We start from the raw sequence: 16,670 nt of genomic DNA on the forward strand, positions 1-16,670 counted from the left end.
TTTAAGAAGGACATGACTTGAGATTTGAGATGGTTGACTTTGTGACGGTGGTTTAGAGAAGAACATGATTTGAGATGTTTGGCTATATGACCGTGGTTTTAAGAAGGACATGACTTGAGATTTGAGATGTTTGGCTTTGTGATGGTGGTTTAGAGAAGGACATGACAGAGATTTGAGTTGGTAGGCTTGGGGACAGTTGTTTAGAGAAGGCATAACAGAGATTTCAGATGGTAGGCTTTGTGATGGTGGTTTAGAGAATGACATGACAGAGATTTTAGTTGAAAAGCTTTGTGACGGTGGTTTAGAGAAGTTGATTTGAGTTTTGAGTTGGAAGGCTTTGTGATGGTGGTTTATAGAAGTTGATTTGAGTTTTGAGTTGGAAGGCTTTGTGACGGTGGTTTAGAGAAGTTGATTTGAGTTTTGAGTTGGAAGGCTTTGTGATGGTGGTTTAGAGAAGGACATGACTTGAGATTTTAGTTGAAAGGCTTTGTGACGGTGGTTTAGAGAAGTTGATTTGAGTTTTGAGTTTGAAGGCTTTGTGACAGTAGTTTACTGGCCTGATGTGTATTGTGGCCACAATCAGGTATCAATACAGCTACAGGACACCATTGTAATTACCTGGCTGGCAAGCCTTTGTGATAAAACACAGGTAGACAGTCAGATAAAATCGGTGAATTCACTCCATTTAAAAGCTTTCATTGTAAGTTTTTTTTTCCACTCGAGTTGATTTCTATGGATTTGGTCTAGTTTTATATAAATCATGCATTATGCCGTAATTGCGGTGATAAATTAGCATAAATAGGGGTTTTAGCGAGGAGATTCACTCTGTTTAATCAGGGGTAATAGGACTAGGGGCGAAACTTGGAAAAACTTGAAGAAAGCCAGTGGCCCACATCAGATATAAAACAGTGTGATCCGTCTCTACTGCATATGTCAGTCGAAGATTTTACCTGTCACCGGCTACCTGTGATTTATCTTATTGATCTACAATTTACATTGTTAATCTTGATTTTAATACTCTGTTGTTGTATAGGCCAGTCTCCATCTGTTTGTCTAGGTCAATGACAGTGTCTTTGTGATAAATAAATAGGAAATTTCTTAATGTTCTGTGACAGTATAATGAAGGACTGCTTTATGTTGCTGGTTGTGTGACAGTATAATGAAGGACTGCTTTATGTTGCTGGTTCTGTGACAGTATAATGAATGACTGCTTTATGTTCCTGTTTGTGTGACAGTATAATAAAGGACTGCTTTATGTTCCTGGTTCTGTGACGGTATAATAAAGGACTGCTTTATGTTCCTGGTTGTGTGACAGTATAATGAAGGACTGCTTTATGTTGCTGGTTCTGTGACAGTATAATGAATGACTGCTTTATGTTCCTGTTTGTGTGACAGTATAATGAAGGACTGCCTTATGTTCCTGGTTCTGTGACAGTATAATGAAGGACTGCTTTATGTTCCTGTTTGTGTGACAGTATAATGAATGACTGCTTTATGTTCCTGTTTGTGTGACAGTATAATGAAGGACTGCCTTATGTTCCTGGTTCTGTGACAGTATAATGAAGGACTGCTATATGTGCCTGGTTGTGTGACAGTATAATGGAGGACTGCTTTATGTTGCTGGTTCTGTGACAGTATAATGAAGGACTGCTATATGTGCCTGTTTGTGTGACAGTATAATGAAGGACTGCTTTATGTTGCTGGTTGTGTGACAGTATAATGAAGGACTGCTTTATGTTGCTGGTTGTGTGACAGTATAATGAAGGACTGCTTTATGTTCCTGTTTGTGTGACAGTATAATGAAGGACTGCTATATGTTCCTGTTTGTGTGACAGTATAATGAAGGACTGCTATATGTGCCTGGTTGTGTGACAGTATAATGAAGGACTGCTTTATGTTCCTGTTTGTGTGACAGTATAATGAAGGACTGCTATATGTGCCTGGTTGTGTGACAGTATAATGGAGGACTGCTTTATGTTGCTGGTTGTGTGACAGTATAATGAAGGACTGCTTTATGTTGCTGGTTCTGTGACAGTATAATGAAGGACTGCTATATGTGCCTGGTTGTGTGACAGTATAATGAAGGACTGCTTTATGTTCCTGTTTGTGTGACAGTATAATGAAGGACTGCTATATGTGCCTGGTTGTGTGACAGTATAATGGAGGACTGCTTTATGTTGCTGGTTGTGTGACAGTATAATGAAGGACTGCCTTATGTTGCTGGTTCTGTGACAGTATAATGGAGGACTGCTATATGTGCCTGGTTGTGTGACAGTATAATGAAGGACTGCTTTATGTTCCTGGTTCTGTGACAGTATAATGAAGGACTGCTTTATGTTCCTGGTTCTGTGACAGTATAATGAAGGACTGCTTTATGTTCCTGGTTCTGTGACAGTATAATGAAGGACTGCCTTATGTTCCTGGTTCTGTGACAGTATAATGAAGGACTACTTTATGTTTCTTGTTTGTGTGACAGTATAATGAAGGACTGCTTTATGTTGCTGGTTCTGTGACAGTATAATGAAGGACTGCTTTATGTGCCTGGTTCTGTGACAGTATAATAAAGGACTGATTTACGTTCCTGATGCTATGACAGTATAATGAAGGACTGCTTTATGTTCCTGATTCTGTGACAGTATTATATAATAAATGAATGACTGCTTTATGTTCCTGATTTTGTGACAGTATTATATAATAAATGAAGGACTGATTTATGTTCCTGGTTGTGTGACAGTATAATGAAGGACTGCTTTACGTTCCTAGTTCTGTGACAGTATAATGAAGGACTGCTTTATGTTGCTGGTTCTGTGACAGTATAATAAAGGACTGCTATATGTTCCTGGTTCTGTGACAGTATAATAAAGGACTGCTATATGTTCCTGGTTCTGTGACAGTATAATGAAGGACTGCTATATGTTCCTGGTTCTGTGACAGTATAATAAAGGACTGCTTTATGTTGCTGGTTCTGTGACAGTATAATGAAGGACTGCTTTATGTTCCTGATGCTATGACAGTATAATGAAGGACTGCTTTATGTTCCTATTTCTATGACAGTATAATGAAGGACTGCTTTATGTTCCTGGTTCTGTGACAGTATAAAGAAGGACATCTTTACATATACATGAGGTTTTATCAAGCCCATCCATATGTGTTGCAGTTCAGTAACAAATCTATGAAATTTATTTCATTTTCCTAAATTTCTTGATTAAGTTAAAATTGATATGTTGCCCCCTGAGCAAATAACAAGACAAAATATGGTAGTTAGGAATTATAATTAGAATATGAGCATAATGGATGTAAGAAAAGGAGGATGAAAAGAGGGGCTATGGCTGTTAGATAAGAAGATTTATGGTACAAAAATAACAGAAAGAAAAAAAGCCAAAATAACAGAAAGAAAAAAAGTAGTAAGCTTACAAAGGTTAAATATGTTTACAGGAATCTTTATAAGTTTTGTGTTTCTAATTTTAGATGCTGAATAACATTGCCAATGACCTGGACCTGCTGTTAGATGAGATGTGTGACCTTTACCCCTACCCTGAGACAAGGAGTAACAACACCAAGTTCCAGTCATTTGTGTATGTATTGTGTGTATACAGAAAACTGTCCTCTGTATTCCTTCCTCTGTATTCCTTCCTCTGTACAGATGTTGATATGGTACCCAAGGTCCCAGTTTTCTGTGTGAGAGTGTACAGAAAACTGTCCTCTGTATTCCTCTCTGTACAGATGTTGACCTGGTACACAAGATTCCAGTTTTCTGTGTGAGACTTGTACGGACAGAAAACTGTCCTCTATATTCCTTCCTCTGTACAGATGTTGACCTGGTACCCAAGGTCCAAGTTTTCTGTGTGAGAGTGTACGGACAGAAAACTGTCCTCTGTATTCCTTCCTCTGTACAGATGTTGATCTGGTACACAAGATTCCAGTTTTCTGTGTGAGACTTGTACGGACAGAAAACTGTCCTCGGTATTCCTTCCTCTGTACAGATGTTGACCTGGTACCCAAGGTCCCAGTTTTCTGTGTGAGAGTGTACAGAAAACTGTCCTCTGTATTCCTTCCTCTGTACAGATGTTGACCTGGTACCCAAGGTCCCAGTTTTCTGTGTGAGAGTGTACAGACTGAAAACTGTCCTCGGTATTCCTTCCTCTGTACAGATTAATTGATCACTAGATACCTTACTTCTACCCAAACCATGGAGGGTAGAACATTTCTGTACTTCCATCTATATTATACAGTTTTTTAATTTGTACAAAAATGAAAATGTGTGTATGGTATTCGCACAATCCCCAAGACATTTTATACTTCATTTTACGTCACAAAACACAAATTAAAAAACATGTACTCTGGTATGAATTACGTGGGATAAATTGTCCTGTCAACCACATTAGAACACCTAAACTTAAAAGTACATTTCCAAACTACCTGTAACTTAAGATACCTGCTTCCGTTTTTTATCATTTTTATGAGTTTATTTCGTTTATATATCAATTTGTAACGACATCTAAGCTGAGTTGTAGGCCGAGTAAGGTGTAGATTATCTATCCCTGTGTACCTATGTGTATATTACTTCAGGTCAGCAGTCACATGTCAATAAAAGTAGATTATTGACATGTTTTATTTCTCCTGTCACGTCCCTCATCGTCTAGACAACCACGACTGCCTTCTAGTTCCTGTTAGTAATACTGTAAGGTGGTTCCGGTTAGATGTAAGATGACGCCTGTTTGAGGCCGACAGTCTCAAAATGATGGACAGAACCAAATTATTGTGGTGACCAGATCAAACAAAATTATATCTGCTTGACATGTGATGTTTTTATTGGCTGATGGTATCTTTCTGTGTTAAAGTATTTTGTTGAGGATTTTCCTGCCTACATAACCTCAAATGTATGCATCAATTGTTTCTTTACTTATTAAGCACAATTAACTCTGGTATTGTCTTAAGATGTTTAAATAAAAATGTACTTATGTTGATGTAGTTGAGGCCTAAGTCAGTCGGTGTTCCATCATATGTCTATGTATTTTAATTCACGCTTGAATTCACTTGGATACAGAATACATGTATATCAGTGATGTCATAAGAACCCATGTGTCAGACTCGACCTGACTCTGACGAATTATATTTTCTAACGATATAAACTTCAATAAAAATATATTTGTCACCATGCCTGGATCAAGCAGCATACAGTTAATTATGTAATATATTTGTTTAATGTTGACTGTTCCTCAGGCCATTAGAATTACAGGTAGACTTTACAATCCGTAAATGATAAAAGTGTGTCCACACATATTTAGATGTTTGCGGCTCCCTGTCTTTACTGATAATCTATACACTTCTGTCTCTTAAGACTTTAATTCTGATTTGCTGCTGTTATGTTGTATGAGATGAGAGACTGGTAGCAAGTGGTACTCAGGATGATGAGATTTGGGACGAATGAAATACTGGTAATTTGGGAAAGTAACTCGATCAGGACGATGAGATTTGGGGATGGATGAACGACTGGTAAATTGGGGCCATGATAGTTTGGGGACAGAGAAGACATTGGTAGTTGAGGAAGATGAGATTTGAGGATGGATGAACGACTGGTAAATTGGGGCCATGATAGTTTGGGGACAGAGAAGACATTGGTAGTTGAGGACGATGAGATTTGGGGATGGATGAACGACTGGTAAATTGGGGCCATGATAGTTTGGGGACAGAGAAGACATTGGTAGTTCAGGACGATGAGATTTGGGGATGGATGAACGACTGGTAAATTGGGGCCATGATAGTTTGGGGACAGAGAAGACATTGGTAACTCAGGACGTTGAGATTAGGGATGGATGAGAGACCATTAACTAAAAAGATACTAGTAACTTGGGATGATGAGATTTAGGGACAAATCAGAATCTGGTAAATTGGTGCAATGAGATTTAGGGATGGATATGTGATTAGTAAATGGGGACAGTGAGATGATGGATCACTGAATCGGTAGATGGGACACCTGTTTTATACAGTAGCATTTACTACATTTGGTACAGTGTGACTAATACGGACACTTAAGCTGCTATTATCTAGTGTTGTTATGAGTGTTTAAGCTATTGTGTGGGTCGTGTGTCGGAGGCCACATCGGTATTGCCGAGGGTCACCGACCAAAGCCTGTAGGCGGGACAAGGCAGACTCCTTGCTGTACCAAGACTGGCGTCTAACCGACCAGCCACAATGTACATGATATTTCTTTTGTTTTCAAACAAATGAGAAGTATTTCACAGTAGATGGTATCATGACGGTGATAGTTTAGCAGGAATCTGATTTCAGCTGGGAATCGTATTTGACTCCCAGGTCCTGTGTACCGTATGTGTACTACACAATCCATACTATACTGGGGGAGGTATTCAAATGACTACAAATTTAGTACAAATATACATGTATTCATTACCATAACGTACCAAAAACTTGGAGGACAAAAGTATTGTGTGTGACATGTACAGCGGTATTGTACTGTGTGACACTGGTATAGTCAACACAGCTCATTAATGGGCCACAGCGGGTTAACAGCCAGATACCAAACAGATATATATAGTTTTACCTGTAAATAAATGTACCGATCGACCTTCACAAATCTTTTAAACAGGAATAAAGAAGTTGGCAAAATATTTTTCATAGGTTTATGTAGATTTTATTTACTGAAATGTGGGTACAGGGTGTAGGATGGACTTTGGATTTCACTTATAATCTTTATAGTCTTCCTTTTTAGGAAATATTTAAAAAGAAATTTTGTGAGGAGTGCTGTGTGGGATATCTCTCATTTAGTCATACAGTGTACATTAGTCTCTTTAAGCTGTCTATTGCACAGCCTACCAGCGATTATTTTATTGAAATTGTCTTCCTAGACTTTAAATGCACTAGACAAACAGAATACTAAGTAAATATTTGGTCATATTTGTATAAATTTTCCAAGCCTAATCCAATATTACCTGTCATACTAATGATTACAATGATATATTGGTAATTCGTGTTGATATACAACTGCGGAGTATCTGAGGAACTGTCGTTAAATTACTTCATTTGATGACCTTGTATGGTGTGACATGTTGGGCATAGATGTTCAATGTTTTTGGTAAGGAATCATAAAAAATCAATAAATTATTACCGTAGTTACTACTTTATATGGTTAAAGTCTAAATAGCCACAAAATAACTACAAATATTTCATGTTTTATAGCATACATTTCATAATTAAATCTATTTCTATCCAAAAAGGCTTGTGACTTTCCTTCACAATTCTTATTTAAGTATTTATATGTATAAAAGTTAATGACTTTTTTTTGACAAAACTATTAATAGGAAGACTCAACAGACATACACAGACGGTAGTCCTGGTCTTGGAGAGGACAGCGCCTTCGGAACATTGGCGTCAACAGACAGCTACTCCAGTGAGCAGAAGACTCGAAGTGACTCACTCAAATCTGCTCACTTGGATGTGTTTGGCCTCAACAACAAGGTATGATATATATACTAAGGTACACTGTTTATAGTTAGTTGTAATCAAATTTTAGTATCAGAATAGGTAGTAAGTGATACAACCAGTTAGTAAGTTGTACATGTTACTTATTTCTAACGTTAGGAATAGGTTGTAAGTGATGGGGCCGCGATGGCTGAGTGGTTAAGGTGTTCCGACACTTTATCACTAGCCCTCCACCTCTGGGATGCGAGTTCGAAACCTATGTGGGGCAGCTGCCAGGTACTGACCATAGGCCAGTGGTTTGTCTGCGGGTACTCTCAGCCTGGCTTTCTTCCACCTCCTAAACCTGGCACGTCCTTAAATGATCTTGATTGTTGATGGGATGTTAAACAAAATAAACCAAACCAAATAAACCAATTGTAAGTGATGAACCAACGTTCTTCACCATAACTAACAATTAGGATAAAGGTTTGAATCATATTCAGCAGACACTGACATTACAGTGGTTTGTGTCCTTACTTACGATCTAAAAATTACATTAGTGTCATGCTCTTGACCCATTTAATTCACTTAACAATTGTCCACCGAACTATCACAGTGTTATGACACACTGGGAGATGAGTCAGGGAGGTCTCTTCTCTTCAAAATCAAACCATTTATAGGGGAGAGTGGAGTATGGTCTGTAATACATGTCAATGTATCACCAGTCCAGGACATCATGGTAGGAATGTGGTGAAGTGGAGGGCCAATGGAGATTTAGACCTCTGAAATCATATTATCATACATATACTTTTGTGTGTGACATATGACTTGGTTGATTTGTTGAATTTTCTGACTTAACTAATTTTGGTTATTGATATTTTATGAACTGACCTGATAGATGACCTTGATGAATTTTATAACATTGCTGATTTTGATAATGTTTTATCTAGGGATTGGAGATCCCTACGTATCCAGAGAGGGCCCAGACTTCAGGAAGCGACTCTTGTGGTTCAGAGGGACGTAACATCTCCTTTGTGGAGCGTCTCACTAAGACACATGCGATATGGTACCTCTCAGATGTAGGACGGTCCGGAGCTGTCCACTTACTGAAGGACCGCGACCCTGGGGTGAGTGTGACTTGTGTACTACAGGTGGGATCTGGGTACAGTATGAGGAAAAACTCTCATGAAACATTGATGATGTGCTTCTTATTTTCATCCAGTGGTTATAAGATTTTAAAAAAATGTCAAACTCCCTTGTTTCTTCTGGTGATTTATTTTCGAAATGTATTGTTTTAGGGATACATGTGTTAAATCTATAAGTGATATTAATGACACTACAGATTTAGTTTATATACACTAATGTTTACTTCAGAACTTTATCCTGAGGAAGTCTAGCCAGCCTCAGACCCTGGCCCTCAGTGTACAGTTCCCAGAGAAAGGGATAGCCAATGTGGATCACTACCTGATCATGTCAACAGAGAACGGATTACAGCTACAAGGCTCACACCACTACTTCTGTAATGTGGCCAACCTGCTTGCTTTCTACCACCAGAACATGTAAGTCTTCGTCATTTTGGAGGTGAAATAGAGGTTACACAACGAGTGCTTGTTGGATATGGAATTTATTTCACACAAGTAAGTTATTTTTTAAAAGTTACAAAAGACACGAGCTTTAGCGAGTGTTTTTTGCAACTTTTAAAAAATAACTTACGAGTTTGAAATAAATTCCATATCCAACAATTTTGAGTCGTGTGACCTGTTTCTACCACAATAATACCGGCTTGAATCAAAGGGAAACGTGGCCAAGTATAATTTCGCGTATGCAAATAAAGTGTACCGGTGACGTCCGGGACCCGATGATGTGACGTCATTAGATTATTGATGACGTCAATAACAATTGCAGCTTGAGTCAAAGTTCACCGTGTTAGCCAATCGAAATGCGTACAGAGTTTATACCACGTGTGGTATAAACAGATTGTTAATCAACAGCTGTAATGATTAACTGATGGTCTGAGAGTTGAATAACACAGGGTATTGTGGTAGAAAACTGGTTAATTCACATCAACTGGAAACAATGCTTTGTTCATCAAACAGTCAGAGTGGCCAGTCGACTGTCAGCGATTTTGGGCATCTTTGATATGTTTTTCTTCTCTGTGTCTGTCATCCTGTGGGCAGTATTCTATTTGTTACAGTGTGTATATACACTATATGTCGATAGATGTTTGTCACATAGAAATACAGGTAAACATGATTTTCGCACACACACAGTCAGTCAGAGCTTGACAAAGAGACCAGTGGGTCTTGAAACGTTGCAATGACGCTTGTATATGCATCGTTAAATGTAATGTTTGGGTAAAGATAAATCTTGTATATACATTTCCAAACTGATGAATCTTATTAAAGATATCTGAGCAGTTGCATTTTATTTTTCATTTTATATGTTGATAATTTTTCTGGGAGTTATCCCCCTTCTATCCATATCTCCATGTATAAATTTTCAAACACTTTTAAGACTTGGTAATGTAATCATTGCAGAAAGTAGTGTTGGGCTTGCATTTTTTTTTTTCCCATAATTTTCCCGAGGAGTTGCCTATTTGGTGATTTCTTTTGATATGTATGTATATATTTTGATGTGGGATGGGGGTTAGGAGATAGATCAGGATTAGGGGTTCGGGGTTAAATTAGCCTTTACCTTTAGGTTCTAGTTTATAATCCATTTGCCACTTACTTGGTTGTACAAAAGTGTTTCAGAAGGTAGATTAGCTATTTCTTTATAAAATACTAGAGTTCTGTTGACACTTTGCCAGGAAGGCAGGCTAGATTATCCTTTGGTGGCAGGGATGGCTGGATTGTCTTTTGGGAACAAGGTAGGCTGGTTGTCTTCTGGGAACGTGGTAGGCTGAATTGTCTTCTAGGAATGGCTAGGCTGAATTGTCTTTTGGGAATGGGATAGACTGGATAGTCGTCTGGGAAAGGGGTTTGCTGGATTATCCTTTGAGGAATGAAGTTGGTTGACTGACCTCTGGGATTGTGATGGCAGGGTTACAGAGAATTTCACTATTTCTGGTTTGTTACAGGGAAGAGCTTCCACATGTGTTGACGCTACCTCCCACCATCATGCGCGCTCGTACACTACAGGAACTCAACTCACTCTCCTACCTGGGTCAAGGTATGCCATACTCATTTCTAGTATAGTAAACTACAATAATCAATGATTTTGGTACAATTTGTAATAATGATCTTTTCTGTTGATAGAATGTTAATCAACACAAACCCAAACCAAACAATTTGTAAGGAACTTAATTATATTTCCAGTACTACAAATCACTGCTCAACTTAATAATTATCATGTTTAAACTTTGTCATACATATATAGTTTTCCATTGCCGCCTTACTTTTAGAGAGTTGGCATGGAAAATGTCCCGTTTTTATGATACCGTACATATGCAGAAAATGTAGTGAGATAAATTTTTATACTTATCTTCTGAAATGAGGTGTATTTTCACACATTTCATGTTTTGACAGAATGATCATTTTTTGCTAGCTTGTAGTTAACAATAACAATACAGAATGATGCTAGATTCTTTATAGTATTAAAATTGAATCATATGGTATTATATGATTGTTTCTCTACTTGCAGACTTCTGGACATCATACAGGTTTGACAAAGGCTCTAACGCCAGCCTACAGGAGAATTGTGGGACAAGGGTACATACTGTGATGCTCCACAAGTCCACCAGTGAACCAATCAACATACAGGGAACTGTTGTGGGTCCAGAGGCATCAGGTCATGTGGCCCTGAGGCCCTACACCGCCCAGTCTCTACAACACTTCCCCAACACACATCGTCGTAACTCTCGTACTGTCTCCAGTCAGTCTAGTGGCAGTTCACGTGAATATCTCAATGACAAGCAGTATTCCCACTCTGACCACCATAGACACTCCAATCTCAGCCAGGACAAGAGTTCTTCAGGTCATGATAGGACTTCATCTGATTTAGGTTCTCAGTTAGGGGTAGTAGTGGTTCATGAACGATCTTCGTCTGGCCAGAGTTACACAGCTCCTATACGACAGTCGTCTGATGTATCTCACAGTGATCATGAGAGAACGCCTTCGTCTGAGAGGATATTTCCAGTGATTAGTCGACCTGTGCGTGAAGACTCCCCGTCTGGGTCTAGTCTTACAGACAGTGGTAAAGTGTGTGATCGGTGTGGTGGTAGTAGTCGCTCACTCACTCCCCATACACCGGGTAGCTCCTCCTCTCTCAACTCCATAGACTATAACTACCGGGAGGAGTCACCACTGTCACATACACACCCCAAACCCGCGCCACGCAAATCAAACCTGTACTGTACCACCTCTCTAGATCTGCTCCAACTCCCTGAGAATCAATATTTCAAAAGCAACCTGTCAGATAAAATGAGTGATTATGAAGATATTTGGAAGAATTCCACAGCTCCCACCCCTGTGCCATCTGTAAAATGTTCAGTGATTAATACTCCTGTGAATTCTGTGAAAGGATCTGAACCAAATACTCCAGTGTCATGTGTATCTATACAAACTGATGACTACACAAAGTTCCATCAGACGGACAATCTAAACAATGTGCCTGTACAGAAGCCACAGCATGGTCACAAAAACATAATGTACAATTTATCACAGAATGACCTGGGTAATGGAACAGGTGCTGGTGGTTCTAATGTGGCCAAGGTCATTCCTAAACGTCGCATGCTCCGCGCTGTCAGTCTTGATGAATCCAATAAGCAGAGCAATCTCAGTGTGCCGATGCAGGTAGACTTCGGGGGATTCCGAGCAATGTCTGAACAAGTTATAGACCGACCAAAGGCATCTGTTCAGACTCAGACGAGTCCCATTCCCAAGTACAAACCTCCATCTCTTCATCTCCAAGGCAACAGTAGTGCTGCTTCATCTGTTACATCAGGCGTCAAAAGTCCAGTGTATGCAGAGCCTTTTGATGCCCTAGATCCTGGTCACATACCGGACCAGAAACAGACACCGAGACAACGACGTAGATCAGCACCAGCTATGGGTGCAAATGTGCAATCACGAAAAGTGTTAGGCATGTCTCACAATCCAAAATTGGAGACAATTTTCTCACCTCGCACTGAGGAGGATAGTGAACACTTTAGCTTTAATCAGTTTGGTGCTAATAAACCTGCAATAAATCCTGCCATGTATAAACTGCCACCTAGTGGTGGCAAACAGAACAACAAAAAGGGAAAGGGAAAAAAGAAAAGTATGTCAAATTTATCTGTGTTAAGTAGGGATAACGTTAATGAGGTTGTGAAGAAACTGGAAACTATTCAGTGTGATGACCAAAGTGTTAGTGACACAGGGAAACGGAAAAATGTGGTTCCTGAAATGATGATGGATGGTATAGCGTATGACCCCGAGGAGCAGGTCACTCAAACGCTTAGGAAATTCCCAGTGTATCAAAAACAAGTGTCTGTGCGCTCCTGTCAGTCAGAATACTCTACTATGGAGGATATCATTTCTAATGACAACCCCTCATTGACTGTGAAACCTATCCCTGTGATGCCAATGAAAAACTATCATCGTGTTCTATCGGAGTACGACAATCTAACAAATCAGTATGCTCCCCCCTCTGCACGTTCACAAACCAGCACGGGCACTGAATTCTGTAAACCATGGGGAAATAACTTCTTTGAGTCTTTATTGATAAAAACTAATAATCCAAAATGGTGCCTCCTATGGATGTAAATGAACGTATACAGGCATGGCGAACTGATAGCCAGAAGTTCCGCCCTGTGTCAAGTGTGAGAGACAGTGTGATCTCGAGTTCCACGTTAATGGAGGAGGAGGAGGAGGATATCTGTGATACGCCCCAGCCCCCTGTTATACAGCCTCCACCCCTGCCGGATGTCCCATGTCCCAGTCACGTTGGTGAACACCACCTAGTGCCAGGCATGGGAAGCGAGAGGCGGAAAGCCAGGGAGAGCCACGAAAGAGATGATCAGTCTGAGGCATCTACAACAACTAACACATTCCACAGTGTGACACAACCAAAGCCTTCAAAAGGTAGGGTGACAATATGGTACTGGTCATAAACCATGGCAACCATCACATTAATTATTACATTTTCAGTTTTGTATCAAATGCTGATTGGTCTACACCCGAACACATGTTATTCTATTTAACATCTAATCACACTCTGATTGGTCTACACCCGAACACATGTTATTCTATTTAACATCTAATCACACTCTGATTGGTCTACACCCGATCACATGTTATTTTATTTAACATCTAATCACACTCTGCGACAATGATGAAACATGGTGTTGCATGCTTGTGGGAGTGTTCTGTAATGACAGGTTATTTCAGCCAATCAAATTTGTCGAACACATGTCTGCTAAGTTGTACGAGAGTGCAATATGATGTTTTATCAAAGATGCAGTATTTATGATCTAGGGAATAAGATGCAATTTAATAGCAGTCATCATACCTTGCTTTCTGTGCTCTGGTGTTGATATAAAATGTAATGAAACAGTTGTGGCACTTTGTTTCGATCAATGTGATTTATGGAGTGAATATAACCAGTATTGACAAGGCCTAGCCAAGATTGATATTGGTTATCTGAGCAGTTATCCGAAACAAAGTGCCATAATTGTTTATCATCATGTAGAACATATTTTATCCTAAATCATTTATCATTATTTTTGCACACTTTTCATTCCTTTGTGGATCTTTATATATATATTTTGATAATCGAAATAATATGTACTGTCTGTCAACATATTGGTCACCTACTATTATCAACATTTCAAAGGTCAACTATAAGGCCATAGTTCATATCAGTCATCAACATTATTCAATTAATTACTGATAATCATTAGTAGGTAATATGTATGTATATTATGTCTGTCATGGTAAATGAAAATCTGATGGTTTGTTAATATCTTACTTTAGAAATATAGATTACTGTTAATGTTTTTATCAATGTTATCTTCTCACAACACGATGCTCTAACTACCCAACTAACTACCGACAAAAACGTCTACTGCTGTAGTGTACTCTAACAGGTGGCAGCATTAGTTTTGATAGGGTTATTACAAATCTGCATGTTAAATGAAGCAGAACATCATCAGAATGTCACAGGTGTCTCGGTAGCCGTGATCACTTATGCACTGACGGTCGTCAGTGCAGTCATGCGTGAGCTTCAGGCCACTCCCCCCTACAACATGGGTTCAAGCCACACTGGTGGCACGGGATGATGTTTGTTGAGCTCGATGTTTCCCCAACGATGGCACTTTGGTTTTCCCCTGGTGGGTTTTCCTCCAACATTCAACACAATATTTGTTCCCTGAGTGGTGTCGTAATAAAAGCTCTACAGAGCTTATGTTGCTTGTTAGCCATGTAAACGAAGATAAATAAAGGCGATTTTCTTTTTCATTTTTTCACACCTAAATGACTGTGAATGTCTGTAACAAGTTCTGGTGATCGGTATGCTACAGTATCAATTGTACACAGAACGTCTACGTCAGTATTTTATACATTACTTTTATTTCATATCTGTATTTATAGCACACGCCCATACGGCTTCAAAATCCCATAAGTCCAAAAGTCAACATCCTGAGACACGGATACGAGACTACATCACTAAGTAAGTATCATGTGTCCTGGTTCCTATGTTATAATGTCATGGGCCATGTTGTCTTGCTGTTTTTCCTAGAATGAATTCATATCCAAGTTTCTTACAACACTGCTGTTCTAACGAACTCTTAATCAATGTTAGAACCAACATTTCCTACTAATTCTATTGAAATGCATCTTTGATGTGCATATATATTATAGGGTTGCTGATGATTATTTTATGAAATTAAACATAATGTATGTATATCTGTGACTACAGGTTAATATGTATATCTGTGACTACAGGTTAATATGTGTATATCTGTGACTACAGGTTAATATGTGTATATCTATGACTACAGGTCAATATGTGTATATGTGTGACTACAGGTTAATATGTGTATGTGTGACTACAGGTTAATATGTGTATATCTGTGACTACAGGTTAATATGTGTATATCTGTGACTACAGGTTAATATGTGTATATATGTGACTACAGGTTAATATGTGTATATCTGTGACTACAGGTTAATATGTGTATATCTGTGACTACAGCTTAATATGTGTATATATGTGACTACAGGTTAATATGTGTATATCTATGACTACAGGTTAATATGTGTATATGTGTGACTACAGGTTAATGTGTGTATGTGTGACTACAGGTTAATATGTGTATATCTGTGACTACAGGTTAATATGTGTATATCTGTGACTACAGGTTAATATGTGTATATCTGTGACTACAGGTTAATTTGTGTATATCTGTGACTACAGGTTAATATGTGTATATGTGTGACTACAGGTTAATATGTGTATATCTCTGACTACAGGTTAATATGTGTATATCTCTGACTACAGGTTAATTTGTGTATATCTCTGACTTAAGGTTAATATGTGTATATCTGTGACTACAGGTTAATATGTGTATATCTCTGACTACAGGTTATCAGAAAACAAGAGCACCACATTTGGGAGTACGATAGCCAACTTTATACAGTGTACCATAGAGAGTCCGGAGACAAACCCAGGCATTGTCACCAGAAATGTATGTAAATAAACCGTACAAAAGTTTACATAAAAATCCTGATGTAACACTAGTCTGTAAAAGGTGTTTTCCAATGCATTGATTAATATGGTTACCCATAGGAATATGAGACAAATTATTGTGAAAAGTTCGAGACTTTGCAATTTTTCATTTTTTATTTTGGTTTCAAAGTTTGGGCTGTTTCAAATTTCAACTGAAATTCAGTTTTAAATATTTGAGTTTTATATGTAGCATTTGTAACATATTGTTAACCTGAATAAAATTATTGCTGTGATAAGTTTATTTTACTCGTTAACATAAGTAATGATAAACATTTACTACTACAGGTACGTCAGTTTATGTGTATTTCACTCGTTAACATTAGTAATGATAAACATTTACTACTACAGGTACGCCAGTTTATGACAGGTATCAGGAATTACCTGGTTAAACATGAACTAGAAGATGTCATAGAGACTGAGCGAACACGGGTAAGTGTCCTTATAGTAGACTCGCCGTGGGAAGGGGGTTGTTGTTCTGGTAATTGTCTTTACAGCTGCTCTCTGGGGGGGGGTTGTGGTAATTGTCTTTTCAGCAGTCACTGTGG

General features: G+C 38.6%; 1 protein-coding gene across 1 annotated transcript in view; it reads left to right on the top strand.

Annotated features, from left to right (window-relative positions):
- Positions 1-16,670, top strand: part of LOC117323887 — a 45,538-nt gene that overhangs the window by 20,695 nt on the left and 8,173 nt on the right. Inside the window, 10 exon segments of the mRNA XM_033879391.1 lie at positions 3,469-3,575; positions 7,320-7,476; positions 8,370-8,546; positions 8,794-8,978; positions 10,499-10,590; positions 11,062-13,143; positions 13,146-13,481; positions 14,988-15,066; positions 15,982-16,084; positions 16,474-16,554. Coding sequence (XP_033735282.1) covers positions 3,469-3,575; positions 7,320-7,476; positions 8,370-8,546; positions 8,794-8,978; positions 10,499-10,590; positions 11,062-13,143; positions 13,146-13,481; positions 14,988-15,066; positions 15,982-16,084; positions 16,474-16,554 — 3,399 coding nt within the window.

This window comes from Pecten maximus, chromosome 3, assembly GCF_902652985.1.
Source record: "Pecten maximus chromosome 3, xPecMax1.1, whole genome shotgun sequence".
Taxonomy (NCBI): Eukaryota; Metazoa; Mollusca; class Bivalvia; order Pectinida; family Pectinidae; genus Pecten; species Pecten maximus.